The 14,630-nt window shown below is 42.0% G+C and overlaps 1 protein-coding gene across 2 annotated transcripts in view; it reads left to right on the top strand.

The window, feature by feature from the left end:
* The window catches only part of Cdc14a (cell division cycle 14A), a 157,964-nt gene that overhangs the window by 22,756 nt on the left and 120,578 nt on the right, over window positions 1-14,630 (top strand). For both annotated transcript variants that reach the window (XM_021195617.1, XM_021195616.2), the window contains exons 3-4: window positions 2,410-2,485; window positions 14,188-14,280. In XM_021195617.1, the coding sequence (XP_021051276.1) occupies window positions 2,410-2,485; window positions 14,188-14,280 (169 nt within the window). The remainder of the gene's footprint in view (window positions 1-2,409; window positions 2,486-14,187; window positions 14,281-14,630) is intronic.

The following is a 14,630-nucleotide window of genomic DNA, read 5'->3' as shown; positions in this document are numbered from 1 at the left end:
CTTCTCTTCTCTTCACCTGTCCCCTCCCCCTTTCCCTTCCCCTCCTCCTCTCAACAGGGTTTCTCTGTATAGCCTTGGTTATCCTGGAACTTTCTCTGTAGACCAGGCTGGCATTGAACTCACATAGATCCTGTGCTGGAATTAAAAGTGTATGCCACCACTATCTGGCTAGGGATGCCTTTTTGAGTGTCTTTTCTCATTTTTTTGGGATAGTGTCTGTCACTGAAAGCACTTTATCAGTATCTGTCTTTTGGTGCTCAGTAATTTCTTATTTGTGGGCAAGGTATGTTTGTTAAAAAGCACTGTTTCCAATAAATCCAAGGACAAGGAAATCTCTGCTGTAAAAATAGTGTTGCTTTAAACAATGTGGTTAGGTATCTGTTAATTAAATACTTGGTTCGTTTTCATTTCCTCCCCTGGCGCTGGGCATTGAACCTAGGCCTTGTGTATGCTAAGTGTGTGCTGTGCCAATAATACACCCCCAGCCCTCATCTTAGTGGTTTTCAGTGGGTTCTTGTTTATATTTATAGCCTTGTATCACACTGGGAACTTGAGAAATAAGTTAACACCATTCTGGAAACTTTAGAAGTAAATAAGGAACTTTTTACTTCAATTCATTAGGAGTCTCTTTTTGGGCCATCTTGTGTTATTTTTTTCATGAACGCGGTGCACAAAAGCAGCCAATTTTAATGCTATAATGTAAGTTCTAAATCATACCCACCTAAAGGCCAGTAGGTATTGGCTGACTTGTAGTTGGAGTGACATATGTGATTTGGGTGGCAGAAAAAAAAAATTAAATGTCTTCCTCATTAAGAGGGTGTTTTGGAGATAGTTTTTTTTTTTTTTTTGCAAACTTGGTGGTATTTAAGACATTTGTGCTCCAGGCTGAGTTGAATTTAGAGTGCTAACGAGCATTTCTCAATGATGCCTCAGTTTTTGTTGCATTGCATCTAGGACATTCTTCCAAATATGTAAGGTCTAAATAAACAGTTCTTGATGGGGAAGCTCAGGCTGCAGTTGATGGGGCAGAATCAACATGTAAAATTCTCCACAATAGCTGATGTTCTGGGTACTTTGCTGAGAGAGCACTGAAATGGTAAGTTTTGAGGACTTTGAGCAAAGCTCAGGTTAGGGCCCCCTAATGTGACTGGAAGGGTTTTGTGGAGGTTACATTTTAAGGCCATCTTGAGGATGCTGAGTGACAAGAGGGGCGAGTACTCTAGGTAGGAGGCCTGATGTGAGCGGAGGGTTGCCTTAGGAGTGGAGACGGGTTTGGAGGTCAAGGGGTGGATGTGTCTTGTGGAATGGAGATCCTGAAAGGGACCTGTCAGGAGGCAAGATCAGCTGAGAGGCTGAGAGCACGCGTGGTAGTTAAGCTTTGGTTGCTGGCTGGTGGAAGCATCCTTGACTAGTGAGGAGCTGCTCAGCATCGTAAGAAGTGAGATTGATGAGGTGTAACGTTGGGAAGGAGTTTGAGCAGTCCACTCGAACATGGCTAGTGTGAAGGGGAGCTTGGCTTCTCCATCGTGGGAAGGCACCAGAAAGGGAAGGGGTATAATGGGAGTGGCTGCTCATTTGATAAAAGAATTGGTTTTGCTTTACTGTGTTTGAGAGGTTTCATGCTCAGTAAGTCAGAAAAGCTTAGGGCTAATTTGAAGGAAAGGTGGCTTGTCAGCACACTGAGATGTTGAAAGCCTATTGGAAGGTGGGTCCAGCTGAGGGGAAAGACATGCTACTTCCAAGAAACCCAAGAACAGGAGTCTCTGCTGTAAATACAGCGTTACCCTAAGCAATGCAGTTAGGTATCTGTCGATATGTGGGTCTCATTTCTTCCACGTTGGGTCACCGATTTGACTCATGACCGTGGATAAGAGATTGCATACAGGTGAGTGCTGTATTCTGGAGAGGCAGGGGAATAGAAGGGCCCAATACAGGAAGTTCAAGACAAACAGACAGGACAAAAAGGATCACTGCACATAAGATCTGTGAGGACTGAGGGTGTTTGTGAGGAAGACTTGGAATTAGAATAGAGTTTCTGAGCTTCCAGATCGAGTTGGTGAAGCAGTAAAAGCAGGAGAGAGTAATTCCACACCAGTAACTCCACACTCCTCGTTTCATTGGCTGCTTTCCAATTCCTTCACCTAAATGACACAGTAGGAAATTAAAAGGAATTAAAACCCCAAATTGCCCAAATAGTTGTGTGTTAAGAAGTTGTTTAGAAGAATTGTGGAGCAGAAGGACGGTGGAACTGAGTTCCATGGCCTGGCACAGAACAGACCACTTACGTGTTGAACCTTCCTGAACATGATTGGAATTTGATTACAGATTAGGTGAAGTTAAAAGTGAGCATCTATATTACTGAAAACTGTGCTTGTACTAAATGCTATTTTATATATGTATATATCTCAGTTTCTATGCAGATTTTGGACCTCTGAACTTGGCAATGGTGTACAGATACTGCTGTAAGCTAAACAAGAAACTAAAAGTGAGTATTCTAGATGTGTTTATGTCTTGAAATGAAAATGTTTAAGCCAAAAACCTGCCCGGTGGGACGGTTTTGCACACACGGGATTTAATCGGGTGGTTTAGATCTTTAGAAATCTGTGAGAGGTCACCCAGGAGTTGAAATCGATCCCCTGGGTTATACCACAAAGGACATGTCAACCTCATTCTTTCCTCAGGACAACTGCAATATGAGCTGAATGAAGTCACTGCAGTCATGATCTAAGAGAGGGGCACAGCCTTTCAGATTGCTAATGAGTCTCCATCAGATTCCTTCATAGGATAATTTCCCCAAAGCCTTTACATCTGCTTGTATATGCTGTTATGGGGTGATGAAGGAAGGGTCTCGTCAGGAGTATAATCAGGTTTTGTTTGGTCAAAATGGAAAAGTTTGCATATTTATTAAACATCATCTGTGTAGAGTTAATGAGCAAGTAAGACCCATGAATTACGTGCTATGACAGAAAGTGGGCAGGCGTTCAGTATTAGCCTGCAGTGTTTATATTACATGAGATCCTTCTCATTTTCTGTATGTACATGTGGATTTTGTCATGTGAACTTTTTCCTTTGAAACTTTGAGTGAATAAGAAAATAACATTTATAATACCAGGATTATTAAAGCTTACTAAATGAAAACCAATATTTATATTTTTCTTCCAATTTATAAATGAACCTCTTGGATGTTTCAGTTTAGAAAACAGTACACCATAATGTATGCTTGTTAGATAATCATGGACTTGTAAAGCTTAGTGTTATTATTCTCTGTGTTGGATACAGTGTGGTTGTTCTACAGTACAGTGTCTTATACACATAGCTGCTCAGTGATTGGCTTTAGATTTTAGTTGAACTTAGATATAAATATAGTTTGGCAGAGCATTTTCTATAGAATATATTGTATGCTTTATACATTTACAGATTTTTGCCATTGACCTCAGCATGTTATATGGTCATACAATGACATTTTGGTTAACCATTATATAACACACAGAAAGCTATGACACCCAACTCATCTAGGAATTAAAACATGCAGTATTTTCTGACTTGAAAAAGACTTCATAAATTCATTCACGTAAACAAGAGCCAAGAAGCTACTACCTGTAGTTTAGAAAAATAGATATTTTTATGATTCCAAAGAAATAAATAATCTGTTTAATATAAAATGAACTTTAAATGACGGAACTAATAATGAAAGGATCATTAGCCAATACTTGAGCCTTATCCTTGGGAGGCCTACGGGTTCTCTCTCTCTCTCTCTTTCTCTCTCTCTCTCTCTCTCTCTCTCTCTCTCTCTCTTCTCTCTCTCGTCTGTGTTGTGTGTTGTGTTCACATATGTGGTGTGTGTGTGTGTGTGTGTGTGTGTGTGTGTGTTTGTCTGTGTGAGGAAGACATTGAGTGTCTATCCTCTACCACTCTCTACCTTATTCCCTTGAGACAGAATCTCTCACTGAACCTTGAGCTTACCATTTGGCTAGCCTGTGTAGTCAGCAAGTTTCTCTCTGTCTTTCTTTGTCTTCTAGGTGTGGGGTCACCAGCCTTTGTAGCCAGCCCATCCTCCACCTTTACATAGGTACTGTGGATCCAAGCTCAGGTCCTTACACTTGTACAGTAAATGATCTTACTCACTAAGCCATCTCTCAAGCTCCTATTTCTTAGTTTTAGTATCATGTAGTTGGCATGAACCATGAATTACAAGTAACCATATGTGACCCAAGTACTATCTGGAGTTGCCAAAGAGAAAGAAATCATTATTAGGAAGATGTGATTTGCATCTAACTCAGTGTTCTACTATAGTAATTGTAGAAGGGTAGATGGTTTGATTTTTTTTTTCTACCATATTCTATACCTAACATTTTTGGTAAATGCATATAAAAACTTGTTTAAATTTCCTTTCATTTCCAAAACTTCCTTACATCATTATAAAAGTTCATTAAGGTTCAGACAGTCCCTTGGTTTATTCCAGTGATCAGTAATCAGCTGTATATGCCTGGAATGACATTTTTAGCTTTAATAAAATTAATGGGCACTCTGTAGCTTTCTGAAGAATTGACTTTTCAAAACTCCAATGTCTTGGGCTCTTTCAATAAACAATATCAAATAAAATCTCTGTATCAGGAGACAAAGGTTTACTTGAGCAGTGACAGAATTGCTTTGGATTTGTGGAATCCATTTTTCATCAATAAAGTAAGAACTCAAGCCAGGCATGGTGATGGACACCCTTAACTTCAACACTTGTGAGGCTGAGGCAGGTGGATATCAGTGAGTTTGAGGCCTCTTCTCCACACACAGTTCCAGAACAGTCAGATCCACATATAAAGAGACCTTGTCTCAAAAAAGAAATACTAAATTTCAAAATTAAGCTGTTGTGTCAAATCACCTTCCTAAGGTCACATCTGTAAATTCAGATAGGAAAACTAAGAGTTCTCTTAGAGAGGTTCTTAAATACCTGCTTCAACCTGTGTGCTCATTTCCTGTGGGGAAGCTGGTCAGTGGACTTTTAGGAATCTAAATGATAGCTGTGAAGAAGTGAAGAGATTACAGGGCGAGATTGAAGCCCAGGAGATGTGTGACCTGCCCCAGGTGAAGTCGCGGCTGGTTCACGTTCTTACCTTTGTCCCGGGGGTCAGGGCGGCCTTGGGTTTAGAATTCATCTGGGCTCATTGTCCCAGTTGTTTCTGGGCCTTTATAACCTTTCCAGCGGCTGTGGGCTGCCATCCTGGCTGTGAGGAAACTCAGACTCTTTGCTCTCCTATTTGGAAACGACTTTCTTGTTACGCATGCGTCCTTCTGCCTGCAGCACCTCTCTACTTGCAATCTCTCCACCCTCCCAGAGCACTGGTCTCTGACTGAGGTCTCTCCTTTGCTCTCCGTGGTTCCTTTCTAGACTGGGGCTAGGGCACCTCGCTGCCATGCCTCCTCCTGTGGATGATTTCATGTGCTGATTTCCTGGACACTGCAACACTCTTGCTGTCCTGAGCCTTGGACTTCCCCACCCCTCCACCCCATGATGTATTTGATTTGTCACCACGGCCTGTTGGATTGATTTAGCTTCATTATTCATTGTTCGTGTGTGTGTGTGTGTGTGTGTGTGTGTGTGTGTGTGTGTGTGTGTGATGCTTGCTGTGATGTGTGTGTGGAGGTCAGAGGACAATCTCACAGGATTCAGTTCTCTTCCATTATGTGCTTCTCTGGGATCGAACTCAGTTCGCCAGGCTTAGCTTTTACCTGCTGAGCCATCTTGCTCTCCTCCCTCTTAGCATTCTTGTTGGAATTCTTTTTTTTTTTTTTTTTTCCATGCTTTTTTTTTTTTTTTAAAATTTTTTTTTTTTTTTTTTTATCCGTTTTTTTTTTTTTTTTTAAAGATTTATTTACTTATTATATGCAAGTACACTGTAGTTGTCTCCAGACACTCTAGAAGAGGGCATCAGATCTTGTTACAGATGGTTGTGAGCCACCATGTGGTTGCTGGGATTTGAACTCCGGACCTTCGGAAGAACAGTCGGGTGTTCTTACCCACTGAGCCATCTCACCAGCCCGTTGGAATTCTTCTTGTGTGATGTTTAAACATTCACAATTTTATTAAATTTTTTTAAACACTGCTTTAGGCACATGTTTTCTAGTTTGGGAATTTTTATTCTTTCAAGTTAAGATTTTATGATTTTTTTTCCCCCTTCCTAGTTTTATGCTTGAGGTACACAGACAATTTTTGCTGTGAATCTCTAAGTTTCTCATTTCTTAAATGTCATAGTTTTTTTTTTTCAGGGCAATGCTTTGAGATGATGATTTACTGCAAATTTACTAATTTTTTTCTTTTGCTGTGTCCATGCACATTTGATTCCCAGTGACTTTAGTTTTAATTATGGTGGCCAGAATGAAAAAAAAATTAAATATTTTCTTCAAGTGCAAAAAAGCATCATGCCCACTAGCAATAAAAACATCTGCTTGTTTTAAGGCGCTTGACAATTGTTACTAAGGAGTTATATACACATTATAGGTCAGAGTTTGCTGGTTCTGATCAATTCTTCCTGTGAAGCAGCAGCAACCAGAGAGGAGAGACTTGGTCTCAGAGGCATGAGTACACCTGACAAAGCATGTGTGCTGCGTAGTGGAAATTGACATCCACAACTGACAGTCGAGGGCAGGAGTGTTCATCCTAGAATTTCAAGGGATCTATAAATCCTGAAATTGCACAGACACTCTGGTGTGTACTTTTATTTTTCTTCTGAGAAGACCCACAGCTCCTTATTAATTCTCAAAAGTATCCTTGGCTCAGACAATGCTAAGAACACTGAGCTACAACATAATGCCTCATGGCTGTAGCAGGAGACAAAATCGGCAGTTGGTTAAAACAAACAAACAAACAAACAACCCCCAAAATAAAAACAAAAAACAATACTTTCTCCTAATTTAATCAGTTAAAAAAACAAAACAAAACCCTGAAAGCTAATTGAAAAATCTGAAGATTTAATAAAAGAAACAATTGAACAAGCTTTTCTTAATAGAGTTAGTACATTGTTACATATCGATTTTACTTTTCCTCAGAGAAACAGAAACTTTCAGCTTGGGCTAAAAAAAATTAGAAAAAAAGGAGCCGTTTTTCTAGGGCAGCAACTTAAAAAAAAAAGCAGCCGCTGCTATGAATCAACAGGACAATTACTGTAATCTTGGACCATTTTGAAAGGATTCAAAGAATATTCAGAGCCATTTACAAAGCACCCCCATTACCTTTCCAGCATAAAAGAGCAAAAAGAGGCAAGAAGAGCGGACGTCCTGGAAGAAAGGATTGCATTAAAGCCCGGAGGGGCCTGGCAGGGGTGGGCTCTGGGAATGCCCTTGTGGCTGAGTGGCTGGGAGCAGTAATTCTACCCTGGAACCCAGGCAGCCGCCACACTCAGGTCGTTGTACACAAGAACTCTTTTGATGTAGCGACAGACACTCTCTATAACTACAAAAACACGCCACGATCTCCTCACACAGTCCTCTTCTGTCTCAGGCTGATGGGGCTGGGGAGCAGAAAAGCGGGCCTCTTTCTGGAGACAGTCCGTGCAGAGGTAGTGGGACTGTAACTCACGGCAAGAAGCGCATTTCAAACTTGTAAGGCTAGACGTGGTTGTTTTGTATGCATTCATAAATGCTCAGGCTTGTAAGTGAATTCTCAAGTGTCTTTAACCCTTTAATCAGAATTATCACATGCGCGCACACACACACACACAACCCCCCCCCCCTACACACACACCCTTTGGAGACAGGGTCTCTGGTAACCCAGGGTAGCTGGCTTGGAGTTTACTGCAGAACTAAAGATGGTCTTGAGCTCCTTATCCACCTGCCTTTGCCTACTGAGAAGTAATTTTATGAGTGATTTTTTTTTTCGTTTTGACCAAATGTGCTATTTATTAATGCAATCTACTGGGTTTGAAACAAACAAACAAACAAACAAACCACAAAGAAGCCGTTTTCTTTTGAAATAATAATAATAATAATAATAATAATAATAATAATAATAAATCAACCTGTTTTTATCTTAGCTCCAAACAAAACATGAACCACATTTTATTTTGTGCAGCCAAAGAAAATGTTCAAGAATGTCCCTTTCCTGAGAAAGCTGGAGGTAAACAAGGCCAGTCCTGGCTGCTCTCTGGAAGACATGTTCCCTTTCTTGCTTTGGCAGTGACCCGTGATGGCTGGCGAGGTGCTCATTGTCATGGCTGTTACTAGGCTAACCGAGTCACCTGTAAGAGAATGGATGATGCCTTGGCCACCATGGTCCCTGCGCTGTGATCTCCTTAATCGGACACGGTCCCTGGCAACGCTTGCTTGCTGTGCATGGGCTGTGTATCTTATTAAGGAGTATATTAATCTAGCCGTGCTGCATCTTTCCTAGTCCAGTCAGACTGACCTGCAGAGCTTAATTAGACGTACTAGCCAAACGACTCCAATATTTTACTTCTAGCACGGCGAGCAACTTAATCATCGCGAGGCTGCTGAAGAGGCCACGAGCCATCACGTGACCCAGGAACTCTGGGTCTTGTAGCTTTGCCTTGCATCACAGTTTGCTGTTGGATGGTTACAGGATCTGTGGTTTCCTGATGTAAACGGAACAAGTGCATGATCTGTGTATGTCACTGTCATCTAAGGCCACTCTGTGCTGTTCCTATGTTAGCATGTCTTCCTTTCCCTGAATTTCCATGGCTTGTTTGTCTTTTATTACCATGCCTGAATGCAACCTTTCCCATAGCTTTTCATTCAAAGACAGAAAATGTGCATGTGGCACTATCCCCTTGATTTTTGATTCAGTCTGTCACAGTGTCACGTCCCCTGCTTGACAAGCGCCATTATAGTTGATGATATGCTATGTACTTACTGTGATTTATCTCATAAAACTTTGATTCTCTGGGAAGCGAAGCAGGTCTGGAAATCTCTGCGGCTTTGACGACGTAAATGGATAGATGCTCTTCTGTTGACTTGTCTCAGAAAACCGTCATTGTATAGTGTGTGTCCTCTTTCCCTCCCTGTGTAGTTGTTCCCTTGCTTGCCAGAAGCCTTAGACACTATTTTGCGTCAGATAGTCGTAAACTGAGATCACCCATCGGCTAGAGACCGGGTTCCCCTCATAAAGTGTCTCTGGGAGCAGCTGCTCAATTCATTCTGATAATAGGAATGTTTTTCAGTCTGGTAACCAGGCGCAGCAAAGTGGTTGCCATTCAGTTTACAGACATGCCCTGTGGTGGATAAATTCTCTTAAAACAATTCTCCAACCTCCCTCCCCCCCAAACCCCCAAACAACAACAACAACAACAAAAACAAAACAAACAAACAAACAAACAAAAAACCCAAACCAAACCCATTCACACACAAACAAAACCAACCAACCAAACACACAAAGACATTAAAATTGAGCAAAGTGCACTGGGGTGCACCTTTAATCCCAGAACTCGGGAGGCAGAGTCAGTGGGGGGACTCTCTGTGTTCAAGAATAGGCTTGAACTTGGCTTACAGAGTAAGTTTCTGGGATACATAGGGAATCTATTTTTTTTTTTTTGAAGACATACTTAAATTTGTGGTCAGCATCTGTGACTGATGAAAGTGCACAGAAAATTTTGGATTCTGGGCTTCTTTCAGACGTGGAAGGGTCTAACTGTGCTCTGCCCAGGTCCTGCACGGAAGCAGCAGGGTTGAGTTACGGGCTCTTTGAGAGCACCTGCTTTTGTCGTTTGTCACCTGACCCACTCCAAGTTCTAGGACCCTGGGAGTGTCTGAATTTTGAGCCTCTGTAATAGCTCCCCTGAAAGTGGTTTCATTTAGAGGCCAGCGAAGGGCCTTGATTCTGAGGTGTCCTCTTCTTGTAGCGGGTGCGTTTATCGGCACAAGTGTTTCTCAGAGGACTGTGGAAATGTTTTCCCAAAATGTGCTTTTAAAAAGTGGATAGCATGACTTGGAATTCTTTGACAAGGGACTTCAGTGTTTTTCAGGAGGCAGGTTCATTAAATGCATGGTGTTTCAGGATCGTAGCATTTCAAGGGGGTGGGGAGGGGCGGCATCATATTTGTGTGTAACCTTTTTTCCAGAACTTACTGATAGATATAGTCTAGTAGATTTCCCAGACTCTACTCCACTGAGTCAGAAACTCTGGGCAGGCCCAGTGGCCAGTACCTTCAAGCTCTCCACTCTGCACAGGTCTTCTTGCAAGCATGCAATGGAACACTATAATATAATAATAAAATACAATGCAGTTTAGGTTTAAATTTATTTTAGTTTTTTTATTTCTGAAAAAATTTCATACTGCTGACCTTTTCAGCCCAGGATTTTAAATAAATTCTGAGCCACAGGACTTGTTAATGGCCTCATGAGTAAGGTTTACTCCGATTATCAGCATCAGTGAGAGAGATCTGGATTCCTCCTGCCTCCCACAGTTGGCTGTGTAAGACTTTGCAGCAGGCCTTTCCTGGTTCCTGGCTTATGTTCTGGTAGAATGCAGTGTGCTTATTATATTTCAGCCTTGCTTGGGACCTCGGCTTTGGAAAGCACTCTGCACTGTTAGACCGGACCCCTCTGGCGCTGCTCCTGTTGTTCTGGGAAATGAGATATAGTAATTGGCTAACAGATATTTGCTGCTGCTGCTGTTAGGGTTGCCTGTTTGTCTACTTAGCTTGAGAGGGTTCAGGAGGTTTGCAAGACGGGAATCTCAGTTATGTATAGATGGGTAGCGGCTGGCGAGCATTCTCTGTCATGGTCATATGCAGCAGAGGTGGCTGGGGGCTTAGTGTTCTTTCAGGGACATCTTCCTTTTTGTATTTAAGACTGGTTTTGTGATCTCTGAGCATCTCATATAAAGAAATGATCTATAAGAATGGGGTTAGCTTACTGAAAGCCAGATGCATGGCCACGACTTTGCAAATGTTCTCCTTGAAGAGCCAGGCCTACCTGGTAGACCACAGAGGAGACGGGCCTGAGTGAAGAGGAGGCCCATGTTCTGTCAAAGGCATGAGGCTCTCCCTTGGGCTTAAGGCAGAGACTAGAAGATGTCCATGGGCTCACTTATAAAGCAGAATCCTGCCATCCTGAAATCTGGTCTCTCCCCAAATGATATAAGTTTTCCTATCTTAATATTGACTTTTCCTATTGCTATGACAAGCAACTGAAGGACAGATGGACAAAAGGAAGGAGGGAAGGAAGGACAGAAGGAAGTAAGGATGGGAAGAAGGATGGAAGGAATGGCAGGAAAGAGGGAAGGGCAGGAAGGAAGAAGGAAGAAAGGAAGGAAGAAGGAAGGAAGGAAGAAGGAAGGAGTATGGAAGGACAGAAAGAAGGAAGGAGAAAGGAGGAAGGAAGGAGGAAGGGAGGGTGGGAAGAAGGAAGGAAGGAAGGAAGGAAGGAAGGAAGGAAGGAAGGAAGGAAGGAAGGAGGAAGGGTTTATTTTGGCTCTCAGTCTGAGGGCACAGTCCACTATTGCGGGGAGGTCCTGGTGGCAAGGGTGTGGAGGGCTGTTCAGAAAGCAGAGAGGTGGACGTTGCTGCTCAGCTTTCTTTCTTCTTTGGAATTCACCGTGGGCCCCCAGAGCGTGGACTGCTACTGCTCACACGCAGGGCTGAAGCTCCCTAGAGTATCTGGAGGTTTGTTGCCTAGAGGATTCTTGATCCTGTCACTATGAACCATCATATTCATGAAAGAGCCTTAGAGATGTGTAGATGTGTTCCCACTGGATGGTGCTGTTCCTTTTACGGTACTTGGCTTGCACAAAAGGGCAAATGTGTGTGTGTGTGTGTGTGTGTGTGTGTGTGTGTGTGTGGATTTTTTAAAAATAGAAATGGTATTTTTTTCATATTTGAAAGGAAACATTAAGGATTTGTTTTATCAGTCCAATCACAGAAAACATTAGCTAGATAGCCGAGAAAATGTTTTATTATCCCCAGCGCTTTTCACTGCAGAGATAGGATGCCTTCCCCATGAACAATGTCACTGGTGCTAGCCACTATGGGACAGGATGGCTCTAAGAAGGGAGCCTGGCTGAGGTGAGGGGGACATTAGACAAGGCTGCAGTTTATAAGATTCTTCTCTGCAGCCACCCTCTTTGAGTTGGTTTTGACCCCTTGGGCACTGACCTGGGGACCAGTGGCCAAGCTTCATCACGTGGTAACCATTTCTCAGCTGTAGCGCTTCAGAGACCCAAACTCTGAAAATTAAGTCCAAAAACATCTGCGCAGGAGAAATGTGCCAAATGTTCCCCTATAAATCAGGTGTAAGCTTGCAACAAACACAAGATTGCTTCCCTTGGCAGCTCTCTGGGGGAAATATTTTGAAATAGTTAACACTTGTAGGGCTAAGGAGGTGGCTCCCACAGAGAAGTGCTAGTCTCTTAAGCCCCGATGACCTGAGTTTCACTCCTGGAACCTGTGTAAAGAGCTGGATGGGGTGGCTTGAGTCCGTCATCTCAGCATTCCTCTATGAGATGGGAAATGGAGACAGGAGAATTATATGGAAGACTGTGGGTCAGCTAGCCTATACAGAGCATATCTACAGAAACAATGCGGGAGACCCAGCCTCACTATGGAGGAAGGTGAGAAGAACCCCTGCAGCATTGTCCTCTGACCTCCATGTGTGAGCCCTCTGGAGGCAGAGGCAGAGGGAGCTGTGTGAGTTCAAGGCTAGCCTGTTCTATGTATCAAGTTCCAGGCCATCCAGGAAGAGACCTTGTCTTAAACAAAACAAGTGAACACTCCCAACTTACTGGTGAAGAGCAATAAGTGGCAAACAAATTAATCCACAAATAGTAAAATTAAATTAAAAAAAATGTCCAGAGATGACTTTTGATTTTCTCAATCAAAATTGAGAAAGCAAGAAGCCGTGTGTGAACACCATTGATGATAGCCGTGAAGTCTTTAAATCATTTCAGTAAAATACACTTAATGGAATTGAATCAGACACAACTACTTTTTTTTTCTCTCTGCCTGCTATGAAAAAACAAAAAAGCCATCAATAAGATCAGATTGTCTCTGAGTCAGACAATAACTTTCAAAAGTTCACTTTACAAGGACATTACTGTTTTCAAAACATGTGACTTGTAGTTATTCATGTCTGAAAGGGCTCTCCGCATGTCTCTTGGTCTCTAGTGGGATGCACATAGCTTCCTGCTTTCATGCATAAGCTAAAATGATGCACCTTGGTGCTTAGATTTTTCTTTCTTTTCCTTGTTGAAAATAACATGGTAGTGGATTTTTTTTGTGTGTGTTGGCTGTGTTCAGTGTCCTGGGTATAATAATCTATTTATATTTTCAAGTTTATTACAGAGAATATTATCAAACCATAGAAACAATCCCTGGAAGTATAGTCTTATGTGCTTACATTTAAATAGCCATTAGTCACTATACCGTAATAATCTTGCAACCCAAAGAAATTATGTTTAATTGAGCCACACCCATTTTCTCTAGATTTGAATTGTGACTAATAGTTAGATTTAATTTAATAGACCTAATTATTACTTTTCATGATTAGCATGTGTTCAGCAAACCATTTGGCTTTATTTTGGATTACTTGAGCATGTTGGATATTGCCTGGCATATATAGTAAGTGCTTAATGATTGAGTTTGTGAACTTAATACATGGCTGTTGAATTATGATGTTCCTTGATAACCTTTTGATGGTTCTTCTTTTCCCATGAATAATTTTCTTTAAGCTAATTAAAATGGGCTTACTAGTATATACTAGAAAGAAAATTTTAATATTGGTCTGTAAAAATGAAAGTTTTGGAGAATACAATAGGATGGTTGAGATTTCTTAAACTGTAAAGAAGGAAAGGTACACCAACATCTCCTGGAGTCAGAGTGTCATGCTGAGAATGACGAAGAGTGGTTAACTCTATACATAAGATCAGGAATATACATATACATAATACACACACACACACACACACACACACACACATATGATCAGGGATAAGTTATCAAAATGGCTCCTGTGAACAGAGAATCAGTGATTCATTTATATCTCCATTCTCAGAGACATCCATGTTTTTTATATTGTCGGTTCTCACATTCAGGTGGATTGAAGAGAAGGGAACCAGTAGCCCCTCCCAAAACCAAGAAAGTGAGCAGTAGAACCCCCCCCCCCAGCTCCAAACACGAATGTCCCAAATACCATGGAAACTCCTGCCTTCCTGTAGTGGTCACACGCTGCTTTGTTCTTTCCTTCCAGTCATACAGTTTATCAAGAAAGAAGATAGTGCACTACACCTCTTTCGACCAGCGGAAAAGAGCAAACGCAGCATTCTTGATAGGTGCTTATGCCGTAAGTACTTCATTTTCGGTTATTCTGAGATCAAGTCGATGAAGTGCTAATGCTGTTAGATCCCGGGCCTCCCTGTCCAGTAGGACAGGAGGGATACGTTACTAGCAGGCTGGGAGCTAATTGGGGACATAAAGTGGACTAACATCATCAGGGTGCTTACTCATCATCATCATCATCATCACCACCACCATCATCATCACCATCACCATCACCATCTCCATCACCATCACCATCATCACCACCATCATCATCACCATCACCATCACCATCACCATCTCCATCACCATCACCATCACCATCACCATCACCATCACCATCACCATCACCATCACCATCACCATCACCATCAC

The sequence above is a fragment of the Mus pahari genome, chromosome 4 (assembly GCF_900095145.1).
Source record: "Mus pahari chromosome 4, PAHARI_EIJ_v1.1, whole genome shotgun sequence".
NCBI lineage: Eukaryota > Metazoa > Chordata > Mammalia > Rodentia > Muridae > Mus > Mus pahari.
The sequence above is the reverse complement of the archived record's forward strand: the minus strand, read 5'-3'. Positions and strand labels throughout refer to the sequence as shown.